Here is a 24,474-nt window from a genome sequence, read left to right on the forward strand (position 1 = left end):
TAATTTTAGTTTCCATACTGTTAATATTCTAATTCTATAATTTATGATGGTGTATCGATGTTTCAATCATTTGCCAGATGGGCCGAAGGCATTTTCCACTTTAGTGGACAATGAAGTCCTCTTAATAAAAACATTTCAATGCCGGTTGCAATGCAGATAAAATAACAGTGTTTGATTGTTGTCAAAGAGCTGGTTTATTTGAAAATGTGTTTCAATGTTATATACTTAATTTTCACACTAAGTTGTGAAGTTCTAACAAAATCAATTTATGAAACGTCTTGCTTTAATCTCCAGGTAATGTAGTTGTTTCTTCTGCCACATGATGGCGCCAGATACCCATAAAAAGAGAATATCGCGGTGAAAAAGGGGGCCTCTCTTGGAGAAACAGTGAATGGACACTTAATAAGACAAATACATGATCTCATTAGGCATTTATGGAATTCGTTAAATAAACAAGTGCTGATCAAATTTCATTTATACCATATAAATGATTGGTGAACATGAGATGTAAGGCCCTTGTGAGCCACTGCTGCATTTGTCTGCAATCAGACATTGTCCAACTTCCTTGACAAGGAGTTTTCAGACAAGTCATCATTATAACAATTACAGAGCAACACAAATCCACATACTGAAAGTTATTTAACTGCAGAAATAATTAAGAATGTGGTAGAAAGGTGGACATCTCTTCTGCCCAGCAGAATTATGGAGGATTTTGACTGGATGTTGTTTCATCGCCAGAGACAGTCCACACTTTCTGCCCTGGACCATAAAGAAACAAAATACAGTTTAGGCATCACATCCACATGGATCACTATTCTAAAATGTGCCCACTTCAACAAACACGGAGTACCTTTATACTGGTATAGTCGTCCTGCAGCTGTCCTGTCCTTCATTGAGGAGCCACAGCACGAAGCTATCCATACAGCGGCATTGCGCAGACCTGAAGGAAATATTAGCAACACTGGTGAGATAATGTTGTGGCAGGAAACCTGATTCCACCCGTATCAGGTTTAATCTGCTCCATTTGGCACACAATAATACAATAAAATTGTCTCTAGATCATTCAAATACTATCTCACCAAAGGGAAACTAATTGGTCACAAGTTATTTGTTGGGTAAATATGCCATTCATAATAACATTGAGTTTAAACTACTGCTACAAAAATGTCCCTTTTTTAGAAACTTGCTATAAAATTGTTTGAGAAGATTTGAATACTTACCAGATAGTATTTGTCACAGCATAGATCAAATTGAATATCTTCTTTTTGAGTTAATTTGGACTCTATTGTTCCGATGTGATCCAATGAGCGTTCCTTCTGTTACTAAAGACTACACTCTGATGGCCACTGAAGGCACAGAAACAGGAAGTATAGTATTACTGCTCTGGGCTTTCCTTAATGTTTTATTTGTTTTCAATTAAACGGCGAACAAAGACGTATTGGCACTGACAGTTATTAAGATTATCGCTGCGTACATAATTATGAAAAGTCTTCTTTTTGTTAAAAAATATGTCCATTTTGGATATTTAATTACAATAACAACTGCATTAAAGTGCAACGTTTTTTATTTAGGAAAACATCACTAATGATAGAACGTTACAATAATACTAATAAAAGAAAAAAAGAAAAATGATGAATCAGAATCAGCCTTTTGATCATTTTGATCATTGAAAAAATTGCCGATCGTAATCAAGAGGAGGATGTGTCTTAAACTCGGGATCGATTGAGTTGGTCTCGTTTCGGGCGATGATGCTGTGATCGTCGAGTACAGTCTCCGTTGCTGCAGGACTGTTGTCATTTTTTCTGTGGCTAGCCTTCAGCGCTAGCTAGCTAGCCGCTCGATTTTTTTCAGGAACATACTTGGTTTCAGCAGGTGGGTCTCCGTTTATGTCAGCAAGTGTTCGTTGAGCCAAGCCGATGAACTCCTACAACGAAAGCATTCGCCTGTTACAGTGACCACACGTTGTCAGAAATACATGCCGTAGCTAAAAGTTAAAAGGAAATGTCAGCTAACAGCTAGCTCGCTCGTTAGCAAGTGAGCTAGCTTAACGTTAGCTCCAAAGACATTTCTGCTGGCGTAGATTATTCTTTTTTTTTAATTTAAAAACTCAAACAAAAGCACGCCAGCCTCGAGGCTCGACAGTCTGTTTGCTTTTTAAAAACACTTGGTTATGAGTTCTAACGGCACGTCGACCAAGATGTCCATGTTAGGTCATCCTCTCCGGACGGATCGTCGCTCCTAAGAAGAGCTGCGTTAGCTAATTGAATTAAAAGAGCGTACCGAATTTTTTTTTTGTCTTAAATAAAGTTTAGTTTGGATGTATTCCAGCCGTCATGACTTGTAACCGAGAAAATACCAGGCTATCATCGCTCTATTCTACCAGCAAATAACGACGAGGTTCCTCCTCTTCGAAGGGCCATTTCTTTACGTCGAGTTGCTCAGATTCCCGTAAAAGGTGGGCTCTCACGTTATTTATGGAGCAGAGGCCACAATAGTGTAATTATAACTTCAAGTTAGTCAGGTATTCATAGTTATAATATGTCCTATTTCTATTTGCATCTTCTATTTATGTTTCACAACTTATCAAAAAGAATAAACAACATTTAAGTAAGACTGTTGAAACTCCAGTTATGTACCATTGCATTTTATGGTTGGCATTTAGTGATCATCCTCCGTTTCTTCAAATTAGGCTTTGAGAGTTGGCAATCTTTTTATACTCTGTGGCTATTCATTTTTCACAGTTTGGGCTCTATTTATAGACAATGTGTATTTCTCAATAGAAATTAAGTTGAGAACCCATCATTCATTTAACGTCTTGAGTCGATTAAACATTTCAAACATATTAGTGGAATATTACTGATAAGTGTATAAGTAATCAATTTTAGCTTTGATACATTCATTTCAAGCTACGCCTCACAAAATCAGAAGTGAGTTGAGTATTAAAACTTCTCAAATTTGAGTTTACGTCACTGTTAAAAGTTGACAGTGTGGTAATAAAATAGTCTGACGTAGTGTTGCCACATCAGTTAAGCAGTTGTTGCAAATCCTGCAATTTCATTATTACAGATATGTAATATGTTCAATTTTGTGGAATTGTGCAGCAAATAACCACTTTGCTTCAAGCCACTTTGCTTCAAGCCGATACGATTGCTCTAACATCTGTGAAGCTAATTTAGGGGGAAAACTGCATGTTTGTGCTTTGGAGTTGCTGCCACAGTACGTCACCTCCATGTATTTGCGGCCTGTAGGATGTTAGGATGGAGGGTGGCCCAGTTCTGCCGGACAGCCTGGTGTTGGAGATCTTCCTGCGTCTGCCCCATGATGCCGTGCTTCAAGCAGGTCTGACCTGCAGACAGTGGCTGGCTGTTTCCAGAGATGAGTTCCTCTGGAGGGAGCTGTTCTACAGCTACTACCGCATCCCTCGTTCTGTACCCCGACACCCAGGTAAACATCGTCCTCTGTTTCACCAAAGAAATCCAAGTCTGTTTTGTTCTCGGTTCTGAAAAAAAAAAAAAAAAAAAAAGACCGCTTTGGGTCCAGATGTTGAGCGGCCAGCTGCAGATTTGAATAACCCGGTTTTTGTTTGTGCAGCGGCGGTGTCATGGTACAGGGAGTTCAGGCGCCTGTTCGACTGTATCCCCTGTGTGGAGGTCCAGACGCTGAGGGAGCACACTGACCAAGTGCTCCACCTGGCTTTTTCTCACAAGGGTCACCGCTTCTCCTCGTGCTCCAAAGACTGCACTGTTAAGGTAGGGACTACGAGGTTATCCAGGTAACTTTCATCTTGCTGCCTTTTTCTTACGTTTCTTACAGCATATAAAGTCATTGTGTTTATGTATTTAACTTTTGAAGGGCTTTTCATTTCTCAGGCTAACTGGTAGCCGGGCTACACTTCAGGGCCAAAGTCAGTTCTAACAAGTGAACCTAAAAAATGTCCTTTCAACAGGGTGCAACTGAGACGATAGTTGTGTTTCACGAAAGACAATAATCTATTTGTGTTTTAATTCATAGCCATATTCTCCTCTTAAAGGGCTTTTTAAAAATAGATTTCGTAAGAAGGTTAAATCTTAACTCAATCGCATTTCTTTTAACTCTTAGAGCTCAGATAAAATGAGGGCATGTAGGTTATTTAAAACTCATTATGGTTGCTGGCGTAAGAGTTTCCTAGCCATTGAGAGATAAACAAAATTAAACTCAAATTTAAGAAACTGTGCGAGGAAAAAGGAAAACTGAACAAAATAAATTTGACAAAGGACCAAGAGAGCCAGAACATCTGTCATTTAATTCAACACTGTCAATTGATCACATGTAAATGATAATGAACTCACTTTATGGTTCTTCTTGTTTGCAGCTGTGGGACACGGAGCGACTGGACGGTAATATCGCGATGGTGCACAGCTCCAGCATGCGCCAGTTTAACTGGGGCTACACCCAGTTCTCCCAGTTCAACGCTGACGACACCCTGCTGCTCGTGTCCGGCGTGTACATGGGCCCGCACCACTCCTCGTCTGGGGAAATCGCTGTCATCAGTTTGGGTACAGAACCCGGAACCACAGTCCTGCATATGTGTTTGTCTCTTCCTTAAATAAGAGTTAGTGTGTGCATTCAAACCTCCGCCTGTCTTAACACCTGCCTGCAGACAACTACACACTGTTGTCGCGCGTGAGGAACAAGCCGTACGACGTGTTCGGCTGCTGGCTGAACGAGACCCACCTGATCTCTGGGAACCTGCACTGGATAGGCAACATGACGTCCTGCTCTGTGCTCTGGCTCAACAAAGCCTTCCAGGTGAGACCGGGCGCAGCAGCCCGAGCCTCTTTGGTCATGTTGTTTAAAATGAAATGAACTCCAACAAAAGTATTCAATGTTTTTTTTTTTTTTTTTTTTAAACTTTTTCCCAACAGGATGTTGAATCGGAGAACGTCAACGTGGTTAAGCGCCTTTTCAAGATCCAGAATGTCAACGCCAGCACCATACGCACGGTGATGGTGGCCCACTGCCGTCGTCATGACAACCCAGACTTGCTGCTGGACTACGAGGCCCAGTCGCAGGCTCGGAGGCAGAAAGGGCAACAGCAGCAGCAGCACCGGCCCCTCCTCTTTGATCTGGGAACTTCCGGCAGTGAGGAAGATGACGATGAAGCGGCGGGTGGCGAGGAAGCGAGGCTTCCCGCCCATCGCTTCCCTCAGCCCTCCATTTCCGGCCTGGGGCACGTTATGCAGGTGAGTTGCATGTAGAGGTTGAGGCCCTGTGATGCTTTTGTAGCGCTGTTCTTCATTCAGCCTGTTTATTGCGCTTCTCTTCCTTCCCGTCAGAGTTGTAAGAATGTCGGGCACACGGAGATGGCGATTGAGACCCATGTGGCGAAAGTGATGGGCAGAGCCCACACCAAGGCCCCCGACTGCAGCCTAACGGAGCCCTCTGACCCTGGAGAGGGAGAGGACAAAACATACCTACTCTTCACCACCGGCAGCCTTACTTACTCCCCTCACCAGATAGGTAAAATCGCTTCCAAGCTCAAATATGCACATATTATTTATATATATGATGCAGTAAAAGAAGCGTCTCACGCGGTGGTCTTTGTCCCCTTTCAGGTATTAAGCGGATCAAGCCCGACCAGATGACCACTTGTGGTCCTGTACTTGGGGAAGAGCGTAGTTCAGATGAGTTCTTTGATTCCCTGGACCATGTGATTGATATCCATGGACACATCATTGGGATGGGCCTTTCTCCCGACCACAGGTAATTGAAATAAGAAGCAGTTCAGTATGATTTCATATGGGCTGTTTTTAAAAGTCTTGAAACAGCATAGAATCCACAGTTCTCAGAGTGCGTATGTCATGGTGAATTGACTCCTTTCCTCTTCTTCGTCAGGTACCTTTACGTCAATAGTCGTGCCTGGCCAGCCGGGTGTGTGATCTCTGACCCCATGTCACCTCCCCCCATCGCCGAGGAGATCGACCTGCATGTCATCGACCTGAAGAGTTTGAGGGAGGAGAGGAGGAGCCTGCGCGCTCACCGAGCCTTCACGCCTAACGATGAGTGCTTCTTCATCTTCCTCGACGTCAGCAGAGACTTCGTCGCCAGGTGAGGCGACCGATGACCAATGGCCGTTTTTGGAGATTAGATGCAGCTTTGCCCTTAAAAAGAATCCTGTTCGCTTTTTAAAAATGTATTAACCATATAGGTACTCTTGTATCTAAAGCACCTACAGTGAGACCGAGTGAGAAATGATCAGCTCGGGTCTGTGGTATGATCATCACAAAGAGCTTCAAAACAAATATTTGGGATAGAAACTGGTTGCACTGACTGAAGGACGCCACTGATGCAGCTGATGTTTTTAAAGACTCTAAATAATGGCCTGTATTTTTAAAGTAAAAACAATAACTGGAATGAGGGTTTTCTTATTTGATAGGAGAGGAAATATATTTGGCTTTGAATTTGTGGTGGGACAAAAAGAGCCATTTGTCTGGTCACTTGTGATGTTCACAAGTTCTTTCTATTATTGAAATAATCTGTAGAAAAGCTCATTTAATGAAATAATGGTTTGTTCCTCCCGTTATTGGTAACCCACCCCATGACCACCCGATAATGTTGAAATAGTCCCGTCCCGGAGGCGTCGCTGACTTGCGTCTCTCGTCTCCCTTCCTGCAGCGGAGCAGAGGACAAGCACGGCTACATCTGGGACCGCCATTACAACATCTGTCTGGCGCGCCTGGCCCACGACGACGTGGTGAACTCTGTTGCGTTCAGCCCCGCCGACCAGGAGCTGCTGCTGTCCGCCAGCGACGACTCCACCATCAAGGTATGGCGCTCGCCGCGCATGGTCCGCCTGACGCAGGCCCCCGGGCGCCCGCCGAGGCCCCGCAGCTTTCTGTCGTCCTGGCTGAACCGCGGCAAGAACTCGGCGTCGCTGAGCGGCGTCAACGGGAAACCACGAGTCGGGTCGGGAAACACTGGGACGGAGCAGGGGGGGGAAGTTTGACCTTCTTCCAATGTGGTGTGAATATATATATATAAATATATATATATATATATATGTGTGTGTACAGTGTGGTTAAAGTCAGTGATTGTTTTCGCTTGAGCTCACGGCGTTGTGACGCCCAGCAGCGCTAAGTGTCTTTGGCCAACGAGGAGACGGGGACTCGGCACAGGAGAGCGCGGTCGCACCAGCAAAGGAGAGAACACCCCCCCCCCCCCTTCTTCCCACCCCCCACAATGCCCTCCCCAGTCTGTGTTGTTCTGTTGAGGGGAGTGAGGTGAAATGTTCTCACACAGAGAGATGGTGTTGAGCAGACACCTCAATGCACAAGACAGAGGGCCAGATGTGTTACAACGGTGTTTGTAATTTTTTTTTTATCTGTAACCGTGGCAACGAACAGGTCAAGACTCCTGAGGCATAGATGTACGTAGCGGGTGTCATGTGCTGTACCTCAGAATGACTTTCTCTTATTAATAGATTTGTCCAATGGATGTATTGAGTATAAATACCCTAGAACATTTTTTCTTCTTCTTTTTTTTTTTTTTTTTTTCTTCAGATAAACAAAAAACTATTTAAAACCAAAAAGGGGAGACGACATTTTGCTGCGTTTACGGCTGTCGGCCTTGGTTTATAATTCTATCCCCTCCCAGAAATGACGAATCGCTCTGTTCAAAGTTGACTCATCGAGTAACTAAATGTAGTTGACGTAATGTAGAGTCGATGGGTAACAGCGTGAAGCACGTTCTCTGCGTAGCATATAGTGGTACAACGGATCCGATCATCAATTTGCAGATCATTGATGATCCATATTGGCAGACACAGACATTAGGTTAGTCGTTTATAGGTTTTTTTTTCATAAAGGTACACAATTCAGTTCACAATGTAAGGCGATCAGAGATCAGCTCCCAGAGAAGCCTGATCGCATATTTCACTGAATATTAGCGGTCAGTTAAACTTTACTCCACACTGTGATGGTTGACATTAAACTGTGTAATCAATATGCGGTCCACATTTCTGCCAAACCATGAAGGGGATCGTTCTGGTCCACGGATTGACAACTGCTCCGTTACACCACTAGTAACTTATTGTTATTTGTGCTTGTGTTGTGTAGAAATGTATTTTTACATATTCTTTTTATTCCCCCTTTCATTTAGTCAAAAGACTCTGGGACAACAGATAAATCTCAGAAATGTGTTTCTGTTACTTTTATTAAAAACCCTTTTTCCATCATCGTTGCACAAGTCTCAGCAGAGTGTGGGCGGCCTGAAAAAACACAACCTGCACACAAACAACCCAGAGTACGACTACAACAAATTCAACTGGTGATTCTGTTTGAAGAACAGATTATAAATAAAGAAAAATATCATTTTACGAGACTTTTCAAGTCACAGAATGGTCCCCTCATTAAGTCATGATCTATGTTTTGTACACCTGTGTGTGTGTGTGTGAGAGAGTGTGTGAGAGAGAGAGACTTCACGTACCGGGCGGTTCTTGAAAATTCAGTTTAACCAGCTCAAGGTTCAGGTACTTGTGTAGATTTTTTGCAGAATCCCCTTTGAAGGAATTCTGGTACTGATTATTAAAAAAATATATATAGGTCGGCTTGTTACCTGGTCCGAGTTGACTGGTTGTATTTTCACGTGGAATCTCCAGCCTGTGTGAATAATTCACTTCATCAGCGCATTCTTACCAACAGCAGAGCGATATTTTCCATGTTTGAAATGAGTGTCTTAAGTCATGAACCTTATGCTTGGTTCCCTTTGACTGCTGCAGCTCCATTTCTTTAATCCTGTTTCCTGTCGGGTCTTTTTCAATCTGCTCTGAAATAAACCGCATGCCCTGAAAGGCTGGAAATCTGCAGAAGTGTCTGATTTAATATTACTTTCATCCCATTTTCTTTTTTTCAGTTACTGTACCGTAAACACATTTCACATTTATGCTACTGATGACATCTATGGTGATTAATAGTATCTCTATTCTTTCAATTGCACTTAGCTTCTCTTTATTTTGCTGTACTTTGACGTTTTAACGTTTGATTCTTTCCTTCTGTTATTTATGCTTTGAGGAGCAGTGAGGGAGGATTGATGAGAGCTTCAATGAAGCTTCCAGGAAGCGTAAAAGGACGCAGGATGAATACTTGATGTTTAGGGAACACGCCACAGAGAGGAAGCCCTGCTCCTCTACGTAACATCACATGACATATTTGCTCGGTTCCTCTCCTTACAAGGCGAGGCGCAGTGAGGGAGATGGGGATGAAAAATGGGGACTTTTCACGATTGACTTTTTAAATATTCTTTTCTATGTAAACTGTGTACTTAATGAAACAGTAATATACTATGACGTAAACTGTGACTTTTCTCTGCAAACATACTCTGCATCCAATTAACCTTTGATGATTCTTTTTGTATATTCTTAACTTTTACTTTTTAGGGATGTTGATTGTTTTTTTTTCAACTTACAATGACTTCTTTTAACATACTATACCAAGCTTTATTATTGACATTAAATAATACGGCTTTTTCTTTAACATTCTATACCATGTTTTACCAAGACTTTTTCGGACATACTATACATTGTGTTTTGAAGAAATCTCTTCAAAACACAATGTGAGTTTTCATGACTCTTTCCATACTAAACTTTTTTCTTTATACTAAGGCCCGATCCCAGCGTCCCCCCTAAACCCAGAACGCTGATCCCTCGGGGACTTAACCGACGTCACGTGGTAAACTGTGGAGTGGGAGAGTCTGTGAGGGCTGGAAATGGTAATGCAAAATATGAATGTCACGTCACCATGACAACGTCAAAAAATAGGATTTACAATTTACTTTTTACTCTGATCATTTAGGCTAAAGGCTCAAAGGCTTAAAGTGACTTTCTGAATACACACGTGCCGTCCCCTTTGTTCATCTGTTTTGTTTTTTACCGGTAATCCCGTTCTTGGGAGGTGCAATGCCTTGTGGGTAACTCCCTTCAGCATCCGGGGCCAGTTGTTCAAAGGTAAACTGATCGGATTTTGGTTATCGGATTGGATCAAATCTTGAAAATGAGTTGTTCAAAAGGGAAAGAAGGAATCTGAAATCAGATTAGATGAGGGAATCCAATCCTAGTTTTAATCTGGATCAAACCTTCAGTTTGTGTTGTTCAAAACTTGTCAGTGGGATTTGGATAACTTTGATCCAAAAAAACAGGATTATCCTGATCCCAACAGGGGGTAGGATTTCAAGGTGGATTTCAGGAAGAAAATGTAGTAAAACTTTAAAATTGGTCAAATAATACATTTGTATCATTTAGTGTATATACTTTTATTTATATTTTTCACTTGACTTGTGTAACCGTTGTAACAGTGATAAAGTAGACATAGGCTAACAATTAAGCTATTCAGTATAGTAAAGTAAAAATAAAACAAAAATGATCGTGTCCCAATGAAATAATCCCCCAAACAGATTTCAATAAACAAAAATAATATATTCATTTTTTGGTCATTCATCACCGTATATTAATTTCAAAGAAACAATCATCAGAGATGAGCCTGTCAAATATAATGTCTAACAATTGCATCCCTTGCTATACGTCCAGTCAGTCCCTGATTCTGACAGACCACCAGAGGTTGGTCTGGTTCTTCAACAGGCTCAGGTACATCACAAACATCATCACAGAGAGGGACATTGCGCCTGGTAGCGATGTTGTGCAGGACGATACACGCAAGTATTATGTTGCATGCTCCCTGTGGTTCCACTCGCAAGTAGTTAAGGCATGCAAAGCGTCTCTTCAGAACTCCATTTAAACGCTCAATTGCACATCTTGTTTTGCAATGAGCAGTGTTGAAGCGTGCCTGCGCAGGTGTGGTTGCTGCAAGAAAAGGAGTCATCAGCCATGGTAGGAGTGGATAGGCACTGTCTCCTAATATTATGCCATCCGGTCGTTCGGTTTGGAGCTCTCTGTATAAAGCACTCTCTCTCAGGATGCGTGCATCATGAACAGACCCAGGCCACGTCACGACACAGTTTGTGATGATGAGGTCAGCATCGCCCACAAGTTGGATGTTGATGCTGCGCCTCCCCTTTCGGTTGATGTACTCCCAATCCCTCTCATGAGGTGCTTGGATATGCACATGAGTGCAGTCAATAACCCCAATAGTATTGGGCATATTCCCCAAAAGAAAAAACTTGTGCTTGGTCTGGGCAATCTGGACATCCTTTGGAAGTGAAACAAACTGATTGACCAGTTGATTTGTCCACTCCTATATTGTCACCAACCACTTGGTAGAAAGTCCCAGATGCATAGAAGCGCAGAGCAATGAGGACCTGTTCTTCCACAGACAGACTGTGGCTCCTTCGGGTTCTCCGTTGAAGTTTTGGCCTGACAAGGTCTGCAATGTACTTAATATCAGCATTCCCAAAGCGAAAGCGAGCATACAGTTCTTCAGTGGTGTATTGCTCCAGTGGTTGTGCACGCTCAACATACACCCTTTGACGGTATCCTCTTCCACCAACACGGTGGTAGCGATGGACAATACCTGCCATGTCAGTGTCTCTCTCTAAGTCCTCTGAGAAAGGCTGAATATAAGATGGCTGTCAAATACCCACACACCGATTGGCTGACGTGCTGTGGCTTGTGTTCAATTAAATCAATCATGCCCAAGGCCTACAAATACTATGTTCACTACAACAGAAGCGGTGAAACCATGGACTCAAAAGGACCTAATTTCACTGTTGCAGAAACCCATGCACTGCTGGAGGGTGTTAAGTGCCATTATGCCTCAATAGTAGGAAGCTCTGTTGCAGGTGGAATGGTGACTAACAAAAGGAAGAAAGACATTTGGGTTGAAATCACCCAGAATGTAAATGCAATGGGGTCTGGCCAGAAGAGGACCTTGGAGCAAGTGAAATTTAGATGGAAGAATCTGAGGGCCAGAGCAACGAAGGACCTTGCTGAGGCAAAAAACACCCAAACAGGCAACAAACCCTTTAAGAAAGGTGAATACACAGATGTGGTTCTGGACATTATTGGAGGTGAGAACTCTAAAGCTCTGCATGGGGTTCATGGTGTTGTAGGGGATGGTGAGCCTACAATTGTAGAGGAAAGTGAGCCAGTTCTTCCTAATGCAGAGGAAACATTCATTCTGGATCTCAGCCCTATAATTGAAGAACAACCTGGATCCTCACTGGTAGAGCCAGCAGTCACAGGAGCTCAGAAAAGAGGCTTGAAGCATCCTTTGCCGAATAATAATGATGATGCCTATGAATCACTTCTTAAACGAGAAACTGAAAGAGCAGAAGCACAGATACTCCTGGCAGAGGAACAAATCAAGCTGACCAAACCAAAGCGAAACTTCAGATCCGCCTCCTAAAAGCAGGGCTTGGAAATGCTGGTCTCTCCTCCTCAGATGAAGAAGAACCCTGAACATTCTTTATTTCGTTAACAATTGGATATTTAGCCATTTTATTTTTTAAAGATGTTTTCAAAATATCCACTATGTATTTGTTAATGTATATTTGTTTTTTATTTGTTGTGGTTCAGATGAGGGGTCATAAAAGTAATTATTTAATATAATTTAATTAAAGTTAAATTATGAATGGAAGTGGATGTTTATGTTATTTTTGTGTTTTGGCTCAAAATAAACACTTACAGTGACCCTATGTTGGCTCTTACTTCTACCTGTTCTTTACATAGCCCACATTGTGATATGTTGTCCCATTTAGAGCACTGTAATCCGGATTTGGTAATCTTGAAAACTGTGTATCTGGATCAGAGTGATCCAGTCCAATGTTGCTTTGAAAAACCGGCATAAAAGTAAGATGGATTACCTGATCCTGGATAGGAAAAAAGGGGATTTCCAAATGCGGATAATTTTGATCCAGATTAAATGTTTTGAACAACTGGCCCCCGATGATGGCTTTGGGGAAAAAGGGCTCAAAATGTCCTTTTGAGGGTTGCGTGGTGACGACTCCTTCGGGCCACCAGGGGATGCCGGCTCTTCTTTGTCTTGCAGGATGTCGATCATCAGCTCAACATGAACCCGAATGCTGCTCTGTTTGTGACAACTTTTCATTCCAATTTTAATGCAGACAGTTGCAGTTTTCAAATAAATGTTATTACTTTTGCTCTTGCCAAATAGTATGACTTTTTACAACTTTTACTCAATATACTATATTTTTAAAATACTATACCATGACTTTCCAATGCGGTTTCCTGACTACTATTCTATAATTTATCTCTAAAGTTGGAGAACATGCGATTAAAGGATAAAAGAGTCAAACATTTCCCATAATGTTTTCCATTACTGACGCGTCACTCCGTAGCAGCCGCTATCGTAAAGTATCACAGGACCACACAAGATGCCTTTTGGGGAAATATTCATCTGTGACTATTTGGGAAACCATGTACCTTGAGATATATTTAAAAACATTAGTTTCCTCACTCGATTACATTATCGATGTAGTGTAGATCTTCTAAAGGATCTGAACGTGTTAATGCAGTTTATGCTCCTGCCTTTATGCACAACATGAATCAAAGGCTCGGTGCTCGATTGTCTTTTCTCTAGCCAGGCTGTAATTATTTTTATTATTGATTAATCAGATGATTTTATTGTGTAATAAAAGACAACATAATTCCCTGTAAGCAGTCATCAATAGTATTAAAAGTCAAAATCCCAAGGTTTTATATATATTATATATTTTCTGTTGACCAACTTATGTTTTCCATGCTGTACATGACGTATTCCTTTATACTATTGAATGTTCATTCTGAGCAATAAACATGGAATCACATGAATAGCATTAAAAATAGAAAAGGAAGAAAAGGAACAAATTCACCATCAGTCATTTAATATAATAGCGAACAGTTAACATTTAATTCCCTTAAAGGAGCTGTGGTTAGAATTTAGAGTAATAATATAATTAAGAATAAGACATTTTTAGATAACTCCTAATTATAATTTTGAACAAAGCTATAAGATTACAGTTTATCTGATATAAGGTGAATAATTGGTTATTCGTTTATATAGATGGAATTGATTTGCGCTAAATGATAAAAAGTGTTTTTTTTTACACTACTAACCTTAACTCTTTATTAAATGCATCCAAACTATCAGTGATATTTGTGAGGTGATGTGCAGAAACTACCGAAAAGATTATTTTCCTTGTGCTACTTTCTTTTGTAAGATAAGAGAACTGCATCTTTCACTTTATGGTGCAGCCCTATGTTGTACTAAAATAAAATATCTATAAACCTGTTACCGAATAACGTTTTGTAGGACTGTCAGTTTGGACTGAATTACTGGGCTTTTTGCGCTGTTTAAATGGCCGTGTGCAGTAGGAACAGCAAGAGGCCTCTCTTCACATGGGGGCAGGATTAGATGTCAAAGTTGTATTTAAATACATCTATTTACAAATAATCAAATCCTGCAGAAGGGAAACTTCCACCTCTGCCAGGCGGCTTTGGCTGATGTTTGACCGGGTGTGAAGAGCAGTTATTGTAAAATTGTAGATACTATATACTGAGTATTTGATACAAATATTTGTTATATGATTCTCAGCTTTGCCTCTAATGCCAACAGGGACACATTAAGATGACCAACGCTTGCGCACCTTTTATCATCAGAGATACTTAGCAGTTCTTAAACAGGCAATCCTTAAGATCTGAAAACAGCATTGTGCTCATAGTTTAGTAGTAATTTTAAAATGCCATAATAACATACTTTATATTCAAATTGTTTTGAGACAGTTCCACTTCTTGTCCCTAGTAATTTCACCACAGAAACCCAATTTTTAAAACTGCAAATATCTAAAAGACCGCCACTTTAATGTTACTAAAACTAAAGCGCTGAAGTTTTAAGATCTCTACACGGAAACGCTAACTTCTTATGTGATCTAATTACTGCCAAAGTTGAAACTCTACAAGATCTCGACAGAAACGGCAAAACCTCCATGAGGCGGGTATAACAAAGCAGCGCCTGATGTCCATAAACATCACACAACCACAAGCGTGTGTATTTGTCATAATGTGACACTTGATGACATTTGGTCATATAGACCAAAGTGATATAGTTTAGATATGATATTAAATTCATAAAAGACATAATTAGTATAAATATTGTGATAGTATAAAATATGTGTTTCTATTATTATTATTATTATTATTCTTCATTTTCCCACTATGTTGTTTTGTTATGGCTTAGGTGCATCTTCCACAGAACACCCCTTACAAGCCCGTGAGGTCTACAATAGCTTTGATGAATATGGTATCGTCCCTCAGGTAGGGGCTCTTGCCCGCCAGCTTAGCCAGCGGACAGAACAGCGGGCAGCCACTGGCGATGTTCATCTCACTGATCGGCCGCTGGAAGGAGGTGGAGGTGACGTCGGGGCGGAAGGCGTCGATGATGTGCTCCCTGTTGTTCTGATCCAAGAGCATCAGGGTCACCTGGGGAAAGGGCAGGAGCTGGTTTTCGAGCGGTTCGTCGGAGGTGTTGTTGTTGTTGTGGATTATTACATTATTATTAGTCACTTTTTTTTTTATCTACCTTCTGGCTGAACGGCCATTTGAGCAGAGCGTCGCACTTTCCCCTCATGACGACAAAGAACAGCGACAGGTGCGTCCCTCGGCCCGTCCCGTCGCCGTTCAGGTATAGCCTCAGACACATCTTGTAGCCGTATTTGCTGGAGTAAAACGCTGGGGGGAGGGGAAGAATACACCATGTTACTATAAGCACAGTATCATGTGAGAATAGGAGTGGCATGTTCCCTCCCTGAAGAACAACAAGGGTGTAGTGAAGTAAAAAATCCCCATGACTAGTTGCCAACACAGCTGACACACGGGCTGCACAGCGCGTGGACGTGGGCGTGGCCTCTCTGCTTACCCGGCGAGAACATGGCGGGCGTTCGACCGGCCACGGCGTCCTGCCGCCGGCGCGAGAAGTCCGAGATTTTCCACACAAATATCCCGTCGTAGGTGCAGAACTGGAGCTCTTTCAGCAGCTGGTCCGTTGCGGACAGCTGCAAGTCCTTCATGGACACCGTCCGCTCCAGCTGACGCACTTTGTTGGAGAGGTTTTCAATTTTTTCCTGGTCTAATCGATGCTGATGCGAGAAGGCCTCCAGCGTCACCGAGTTGCGCTCCACCTCTCGGTTCAAGACGCACACAATGTTTTCTAAAGCGTTCACCTGTGCAAAAAAAAACAACAACACAACAAATACATTTAGATACTCGACATCTAGACGTGGCCGGCGAGCGACACGAGGCCGTCGAGTCCATGGAGACTCGCCTTTTTGTCCACGTCCAGGGACTGCGCGGAGGCTGCAGCTCCGGTTCCCGTAGCGGCTCCCTCCTCAGGAGCCCTGTACAGGCCCAGGCCGGAGTCCTCCTGCAGCTCCCCCGGGTCGGCGGCGTCGGCCCGCGTCAGGGACATGGACAGCACCAGGGGCAGCAGCAGACGCAGGTGCTCCATGGTGCTGCCGTGCTCGTGGTCGCCCAGCTTCCCGCTCTCCATCTGAGGAACGCAACGGGGCTCATTAAGCATTTACACGCAGGGAATACAGAGAAATACATACTACTGTACTATTAGAATCATTTTTCATTCACTTTCAATCTACTATGTTCTGTGCGGATACTGATAAATATTTAGTATCATGGTGGTAATGAAAAGTTCAACCAGTTGTTGGTTTTTAATTTAAATGCATAACACCAACACTAAGGGACGCCTGAAAGCCTGATTTGAAAACCTAACTTTATATACGAACATTTATAACATGAACCATTTGAGATCAAATAAACAAGAACACAAGTATTCAACAGTTAAAAACCCATCAAATCTTCTTCCTCAATTAAGCATAAAGCGATCACCAGAGGGCGCTTATCATGAAGACCAGAGGCAGGTCGCTCAAGTGTGACTCTCTTGACCGGTTCAGGTTTCGGGGGGAGGATTACATTTTGGACTCTTTGCATTCTTCGTTTTAGAAGGTTTGGTTACACTGGCAGAGTCACGCTGGCTTTCTTTTAGCTGAGCTACTCATGTCGTACGTAGCTTCATAGTAACCTTGGAGATAGATAAATCGTCTCACTCCTGCTCTTCTCATCGTGAATCTGCACAATTCCCGAATTACTAAAAAATGTCAGTAAAAGACCTTGAAAAATTGCTTAACATACCACATATTTGCAGCCCACTTCACTGAATGGACAGGCACTCTTTGACTTGACACAGGACTTGCTGTGGTCATTGAACTAGAAAAAAAGAAAAAAGGTTAAGTGAAACAGAAAAGTGAAAGTTAAGTACACGATGTAGTCAGAGTGGAACTCATGGCCATAAAAGGAAATTCTAAATGTGCATTTCTTTCAAACATTCCTTTTTGTGGATTTCCCACACGTCTACTTTAAAGTACACGCACAGGAACTTCTATTTTCTGTCTATTGTTTGTGTTTTCATGTATTCTGGATTGTTCAAGGGCAGGTGCAGCATGTTTTCTTGAGATGATTTCCTGAATACCAGGTTTAGGTACAGCAAAAAGAAGCCAACTGTGGTTTTATTTTACAAGTAGGAAATGTAAAATCCTTTTGTCAGAATATTGTCTTCTAACCTTTTCTCTTGGGATCTTCTTCTTGCCACAGTCTTTGCACTGTAAGGGAAACTTTAGACAGATCTCATCGTGGGCCTAAAGCACAACACGAAGAAGCAAAAGACAATATTATTTTGTGTCCATTTAATCAAACAACCATTTTTCCACACGCCGGTCTCCCTCGCTCACCTTGATCTCTTTAAAGTTGAAGGTCATTTTGCAGTATTTACAGTTGAGCGTTCTCGCTTCACATTCTCTCTCGTTGTGTCTCTCCTTCTCCGTGCAGAGGACGGAGGTCTTGCAGGCCTCGCACTGCACCCTTTCGAGTTCACAGCGGCCTTCGTGCTGAGCCTGAAGATGGAGGACGGATATACAATTACTACGTTCTTCCTGCCAACAGGTGTCCGGTAACAGCCGTTTTATAGAAGAAAGAAGCGGGTGGTGTAATCTACACGACAGATGTTCAACCGAGTCACAAAGGCTCGTCGGTTTGTTTCTGGACAGAAGGCGCGTCTTTTATCAGTCATTATCGAACAAATACAGCTGCCAGTGTTGTCTGAACACGTTGTCCTGTGTGGTACAAGACGTACGGAAAGCTGGAACGTGGACAAACAATTCCATTCATCACAACCATCTCCAGGGTGTAAAAAGCTAAGCAGTTAAGCAGCTGTAGGCGTGGTGATCATACTTTACTGTAAATAATTGTAAAATTCCTAGAATTATTCCTAATGTTTGTCGAACCACAAAATAATTTAACTTCTTCCAACAGGCAAAGAAGAAACATCAAGATATGGAGGAATGAAAGTTAAAAAACACATAAAAGAGTGTCGCCTGTGATCTTTCAGGAAAAGGCGGCCAAATGAAAGGGGCGGAGCGGAAGGTGGGGTTTAAGACAAGGAAGTGATTCTCTTTATTAGGACTACCGGCCGCATGCAGCAGCCACAGAGCTCTCGTCAGGTAGGCTAGCTTGTTTTTCGCTTTGGCTGCTCACTATTCAGATAAGATAAACTGGAAGATCTCAAACCCCCCAAAAAATAAATCCCCGGTGATGTGAATCATCTCTGGCGGCTTTCCGTGGCAACACCGCGTGTCCAACGCAGCACGCCGACACCTCGTTAACTGTCATTTTCCAGCTTCTTCTGGGCGTGTGGGGTTAGCTAAACGCAGTGACGAAGACGTCCCGCTGTGGGTGTTTGACACAGCGCGGTGACTCCTTGGAAACGAGCAATGCAACTGTAGCACCCTTTGAACCTCATGGTCATTTTAAAAAAAGCGTCTCCCTACGGCGTCAGCAAGCTAACCAGCATGAGCCACATCAGCAAACCATGCAATCATTGATCTGCAGCATCAGGTATGTTTGCTGCCAACACATCGCTTCAGCATTTCCTGCGTCAGGTCTGATCTAGATTGGGTTACACAGTACGTGTACAAACAACCACAAACACACACACACACACACACACACCCTATTTCCCAGAATGAGTCTGTCCTTTACTAAACAAAATGACTCGCCCTGCAGATATTGAAACGACAAACAAAACTGGCAGAGTGATTTGACTTGTGATTCAGAGGGGAATTTACGGTCTGTACATAAACTGTCTGTTCCATTAATGGAGTTCCTGTTATGTATAATTAACAGGGTATACATCTGGTCCAGCCTTAGACCTAGTTTCATTATCACATGATAGTTATCAGCAGTGCTGATTGGGTCAAAGGGCTTTTATAGCCGGGTACTTTCCCCCTGAGTTATTGCTGTAATCTTAGCGGGTAACGCGGGGACTTTCCAGCTGCATGTTTAAGTTTCACTTCCTGTTATGTCAGCATGGCTGCACTGCATGCAATGCACCCACATGCTAACGTGGCCCTGGGTCACGGTACACTGGGGCTTTTTGGTAGTTGACACAGACATAACAGGTTCGAGTGGGAGTAAACAGACACTTGGGACGGATGCGGTTACACCTGAGACGGCGTGCACAAACCCTCGTGCAGAAGGCCGTAATTCAAAATAAAAGCCCAGCCCACTACTTTACCTCGTACTCTTTAATGGAGCCTTTCCAATCACAGCCCTGGTTCAAACACTTGGCAGGAAGACTTGCGATCTCTCTGCCAGCTGCGTTGTCAGGAAAGGCCTGGGGGGGCGAACAAAGAACAGAGGGAGGCAGAGTAAATATATGGAATAGTTAACAGACGTGAGCGGTTTTGTGCGGTGAGGGAAAGCCCCGTTGGCCTGGTGTCACATAGCTTTTGTTTGAATCAGGGTGGGAGTGGGGAATAGCAGAGGGATGACTAAAAAGATGACTCCTTAAACAAAACAAAAAAAACCCTACTTGGTAACGTACCTCGTTACTATTGAGAATCGAAATAGGCTCCTCGTAGATCTCCTCCTGGCGGCAGGCGTCGCAGGGCTTCGGCCCGTAACTGACAGGGAAAAAACAACATGTTGGTTCTGCTTAGACGACAATTCCAATCCCTGTTGATTTATTATTATGGCAACAACTGCTGACATATTTACCACACAGCTCATTTAACCCGAAACACAAACAAAGAATACATGAGAACTTCATTTAGAACGTGGTGAATTCCAATGAAGAAGCAGAAGTGGGTTTTTTTTCCGCATGTACCGAAACACAAATTCAGGTGTAAGGAAATTCACAGTAAAAACTATTTTTGAACCATCAACATGAGTCAAGTGAAAACAAAGTGAGACTTCATCCCATATAAGTTTTTTGTGGTTAATATATGGTGTTGAAATGATTCCATTTCCTGTATTGTCACCTTATGTCTAACGATAATGTGAAAGCATCGTCACACACAAGGTGACCGACCAATGTATTCGTGGTAAGCTCACATTCCATAAGTCAGTGACAGGAGAAAGAAGTAGAAAAGAAATAGACACCTTTAGAATGGGTCAGCATGATCAGATCCTTGTGATTCAGTAAAAAAAAAACTCCAGTTAGGTGAGGGATGAGTCTGAATAAAGGAACTGATCTCCGGTTGAAAAAATGACCCAGAGGCGAGCAGAGAGTGGAACACAGGATGTGCTGAAGCAGGTCCGGCGGGAAGGGAAGGATAAGGGTGGGGGGTTGCAGAAGGGGGAGCGTGCCAGGGGGTGGGAGTGGGGGGGGTTTGCATTTCACACGGCTGTAGGAGTTCTGAGGACATCCGGTCTACCTGGTGAGCTGCCTGAAGCAGTGTACACAGAAGCGGTGGCCGCACTGAGCCTGGACGGGCTTCCTCAGGACCAGGAGACACTGCTGACATTTGTACTTATTCTCCATGGGCACCGAGAGCACGCTGAGGGGGATCCCTGGCAAAGAGACGGTACAGTCCAACGAGATGCGGGCCATTCTTCTCCATCAATCTGTTGCTCTATCCTGTGGATGAACAGAACATACAACAGCTGTAAAGAGTGTCGGAGTTACCACTATTGGAGTAGTCGGCAAATGGGAAATTCAGTAGTTGCACTGAAAGCGTAACATGGGAAGCATCCAAGCACATAAGTCACAAGACGGTACAAACAGGGCGTACTGCTGATTCGTCATTGGGAAACCGTGAACATTTTGGGTGTGTTAGGAAAAACCGGGTGTAAAATCTTTGAACAGCATATTTATAGCCAGCCCGGAAAGGAACAGAGTTGCATCAATTACATGTTTGGGTGGCAAATTACTGCTGAGGGGTCCATTTCTCAGTCTCAGTCTGTTTCTTTTACTTTAAATAACACAAATAAAATGTAGGCGTCACGATAAAAATAACCTTCACTACCGGTGTACAAAGACGGGTTAGCAATGGATGCTTAACAGGATCTCTGCTTAAAGGACAGAACCATGGGAACAAAGTACTGCATGAATTACTTTGAATAGAAGGGACATTACTTTAGCTTTCCCCAACAGCTGCTACACCCTAAAACCTGTTTTACATGTTCAAGCAAAATTGGTTTGCATGTTCTATGGTCAGAATAAAATGCAGGCAAATTTGAAACGTCTCGAACACGCAGCAGCGCTCGCTCTAACCATAAAAAATGCAGCAGCTAACACACTTCAGGAGATGCATGCGAACCAAAGGTTGTCTGCTACAGGGACACTGTGTGTTCAATCTGTTTCGGGTCATCATCTTGTTTGTTGCACTATGGACGATATTACTAATCTGTAACCAGCGAGACGCTGCTGCGGCGGTTGAAGCCAGTTTGGCTCGTTATGAACACTGTCAATGGTTAACACGAATACAATGGAGGGAAATGGGCCCTTATCAGCTTCCTTCTCTGAAACAATGAAAGTACTGTACTGACTAGATTAACCAGGTACGTAACTCTGCAGCAGTGGTGCAAGTAAAATGCAATAGTATAGTCGGACAAAATAACCTGTCGTGGCAATAATTTCACCCAGTCTGACACAATGAGCACTGCAACAAGGTTGTGGTAGAAATACCGAAAGACAAGACATCTGAAAACGTTCATGCCTTTGCAAGTATATTAAAAATGTCAGCTCTATTACCATTTATTCTTTTGTAATATATGATTCATCATTTCAACGTAATGGGTGTGGAAATAGGTGCGGTGTGCTTTTCATGTGAACCACAAGATGTCACGATAGCTTTCAACACTTTTCCACACCCCAAGTATTAATGACTAATACTGCACATGTTTGGGAGTGTTACGCAGCTGCAGTGGGATGCCATGTGCTGCACTTTATTGATGCAAGTATGTCAAGAAGCTCCACAACTGTCTGCAGCTTTGCATGCCACCACATGAAAACACCAACCTTGACATGTGTCTCATTATCTGCGACAGCTTCGAGGCTGAATGATAATATGTAGTCTATCTAGTTTGAACAAAACTGTAAAAAGCCACATTGAGCTTTGAGCAGCATTTGAGTCATGCATGGTTTAAAACTACATTCGTTGTCCCTTAAGAGTTCAAATGTCACACATGATATAAAATGGAAGCAAACAGGATGAAGAGATAACAAAGCGGTCTATTCATACTTCTTTATTTAAGAAATGTTGAACAAACATAGCATTGTTTGGTTACAAAAGACACTATGGGGAAATTTTATGGAAAAAATGTGCCACTGTAAAAAATACAGTTGAGGCAGATATAGGCCTACAAAACTGTGGTTTAAAAGGGAAACATCTCAATACTTTTTGGGGGGAATCAGTTTAATCCCCTTCCCAGACATAGGAAATCTCCCAAAACACATGCCTAGAAATGTAAGACCATAAGTGGCTGTGGGATCAAAACTAAGCAGTTATGCGGATGACACAATTATACATTTTCTATTGAGCCAACTAAACCAAATGGTCTTTCGTCTTTGACTAAGCAAAGTGAAAACCACATACAACTGCTACGACCGAAATACAAGAACGAGTTTCATTTCACCTTCCAACAAAGCCAAAATTAGTTTATATGTCAACATACAGCATGAATACTTAGAATGAATCTTCCAAATAATCCAGCACATGGTGTGTGAAAAAGCACTACTGGTTATCTTGCAGTGAATTTTCTAGAAGAATGATCTCTAATAATAAATGTGTCTATTTCCACCCTGTACTCAATCATTTGAACCCTTAACAAGAATACTGTTTAAGGCCAAAACATAAATGCTTCACTTCTGAGAAACACTCTGCTGATGTTGATCATTGGGAGGCCACTTTTTAACTGGAATCCTTAGCTGACTGCATATCACATCATCACACACTGTAAAGGATGACTAATCTTATTGCTGCAAAATACCATAGTAAAACTGTTGTGCAACTTGCATGCGTTGAAACATGTCAAAATGGAAAATAAGTTCAAAATGATTTGATAACCTTGTTGGGTGAAATGTAAAAAAAAAGCCCTAGAGTGAATAATTAATCTACTACGGAAACACATTTCCGCCAAAAAACAAAATTAAGACTTAAAGTCAAAATGATTACAGGCTTCCATAGACAACCCTTATGAAGGGCATCCATAACCCCAAGCACTTGTTTGGTTTCCTTATTTGTTTAATCTTATTGCAAATACGAACCCAGTGAGAACAATAATTAAATAATGCAAATAGTAAATAAAAAAAAATCAAGCACGATGCAGAAGGCATATGCTGATTTGTGCATACCGTCCTGAGAAAGACTAAACAGACCAGAATATTTGTGGCAAAAACAGCGAGGGGAACAGAAGTGTTAGAAGAGAAAACCAAAACAATACACTGCACTGGATCCAGCCTTTCAAGTTACAATTCTGCAAATCTTCTCAAAAGAAGTAACACAAAAAGCTCCGTTCCCCGTCAAAACAAAGCTACGTGCACTATCGGCACCGATCTGTCCTTCCACTCTCTCCACAGCCTCTACTTTTCTGTCGCCATTTGCAGCCTGAAAAAAAGAAGAAGCATGAAGCCAGCCTCTCCCTGCCCCGTGTGCCTCTCCGCTCGCCGCGTTCTCGGCACCAATGTGCGTCTGTAGTTGTGCGTTATTCTCCCCTCGCGGAGAAATCGAGCGGCAATATTGAAAGTTACTCACCCAATGCGAAAAAAGTGTGGCTGAAAACGCGCGCCTCACTCTCAGGCAAGATATACGAGGCGTGGGCTGACTCCCACGTCCCACGTCACTTGTTAAAGCCACTTAAATTAGCAGCCGGGGAAGTTCTGAGGAAGCCATTCCGTTCGGCTGCGTTCAGGCAGCTAACGGCGTGGCAGTCGTTACAGACACATGTCGACATACTTTCTGGTTTGAGCTTAAACGCCAGCTTACACTTATCGCTTCGTGTAAAGGGCGTTTAGCTGACGTTAACTCACGCAGGTTTCAGCTAGCTGTCTGGACGTGTTCCGAGTCACTGGATTTTTGGGTCATCGTTTTATGACGTTTATTCGTTCGGCTAAAGGGTGTTTCACCCGGAAAGCAGAAACACTGGATTAGCTAAACGTATGTAACGTTAACCTTGCCGTCGGACTGAGGGCAGCTCGCCCTTTA

At 42.6% G+C, this 24,474-nt stretch overlaps 2 protein-coding genes and 1 long non-coding RNA gene across 5 annotated transcripts; 1 reads left to right on the forward strand and 2 right to left on the reverse strand.

The window, feature by feature from the left end:
• Window positions 1-170: 170 nt before the first annotated feature.
• On the reverse strand, window positions 171-2,443 carry LOC119226963 (uncharacterized). Of its 2 annotated transcripts, XR_005121298.2 has the most exons (5): window positions 2,281-2,443; window positions 1,860-1,924; window positions 1,221-1,346; window positions 851-940; window positions 171-759 (listed from the first exon to the last, which is right to left on the reverse strand). It is a non-coding gene; the product is annotated as an uncharacterized LOC119226963 (long non-coding RNA). The 2 variants fall into 2 exon arrangements; XR_005121297.2 differs by having other exon boundaries at window positions 1,860-2,443.
• fbxw5 (F-box and WD repeat domain containing 5) lies at window positions 1,695-7,532 on the forward strand. The gene is made up of 10 exons (XM_037485365.2): window positions 1,695-1,872; window positions 3,249-3,444; window positions 3,592-3,749; window positions 4,352-4,535; window positions 4,640-4,788; window positions 4,905-5,222; window positions 5,316-5,499; window positions 5,595-5,742; window positions 5,875-6,087; window positions 6,655-7,532. The coding sequence occupies exons 2-10, from the start codon at window positions 3,258-3,260 to the stop codon at window positions 6,983-6,985; spliced, it is 1,872 nt and encodes a 623-aa protein (XP_037341262.1). The 5' UTR covers window positions 1,695-1,872; window positions 3,249-3,257; the 3' UTR covers window positions 6,986-7,532.
• A 6,260-nt stretch (window positions 7,533-13,792) lies between these two features.
• On the reverse strand, window positions 13,793-24,472 carry traf2b (Tnf receptor-associated factor 2b). Of its 2 annotated transcripts, none has more exons than XM_037485367.2 (11): window positions 24,300-24,472; window positions 20,704-20,906; window positions 19,872-19,950; window positions 19,563-19,661; window positions 17,722-17,883; window positions 17,554-17,628; window positions 17,126-17,200; window positions 16,245-16,469; window positions 15,840-16,143; window positions 15,504-15,652; window positions 13,793-15,403 (listed from the first exon to the last, which is right to left on the reverse strand). In XM_037485367.2, the coding sequence occupies exons 2-11, from the start codon at window positions 20,877-20,879 to the stop codon at window positions 15,185-15,187; spliced, it is 1,563 nt and encodes a 520-aa protein (XP_037341264.2). In that variant the 5' UTR covers window positions 20,880-20,906; window positions 24,300-24,472; the 3' UTR covers window positions 13,793-15,184. The 2 variants fall into 2 exon arrangements, with proteins under 2 accessions (XP_037341264.2, XP_037341263.2); XM_037485366.2 differs by lacking the exon at window positions 24,300-24,472 and adding an exon at window positions 24,025-24,246.
• Between the last annotated feature and the right edge of the window lie 2 nt (window positions 24,473-24,474).

The sequence above is a fragment of the Pungitius pungitius genome, chromosome 18 (genome assembly GCF_949316345.1).
Source record: "Pungitius pungitius chromosome 18, fPunPun2.1, whole genome shotgun sequence".
NCBI lineage: Eukaryota > Metazoa > Chordata > Actinopteri > Perciformes > Gasterosteidae > Pungitius > Pungitius pungitius.

Excerpts from the sequence above, each read along its gene's own strand:
- fbxw5 (XM_037485365.2), top strand. The coding sequence starts at position 3,258 with ATGGAGGGTGGCCCAGTTCTGCCGGACAGCCTGGTGTTGGAGATCTTC. Across the intron at positions 4,789-4,904 it reads GGCTCAACAAAGCCTTCCAG|GATGTTGAATCGGAGAACGT; the intron begins GTGAGACCGGGC and ends TTTTCCCAACAG. Across the intron at positions 5,223-5,315 it reads GCCTGGGGCACGTTATGCAG|AGTTGTAAGAATGTCGGGCA; the intron begins GTGAGTTGCATG and ends CCTTCCCGTCAG.
- traf2b (XM_037485367.2), bottom strand. The coding sequence starts at position 20,879 with ATGGCCCGCATCTCGTTGGACTGTACCGTCTCTTTGCCAGGGATCCCC. Across the intron at positions 19,951-20,703 it reads TGCTTCAGGCAGCTCACCAG|TTACGGGCCGAAGCCCTGCG; the intron begins GTAGACCGGATG and ends TTTCCCTGTCAG. Across the intron at positions 17,629-17,721 it reads TCAACTTTAAAGAGATCAAG|GCCCACGATGAGATCTGTCT; the intron begins GTGAGCGAGGGA and ends GTTGTGCTTTAG.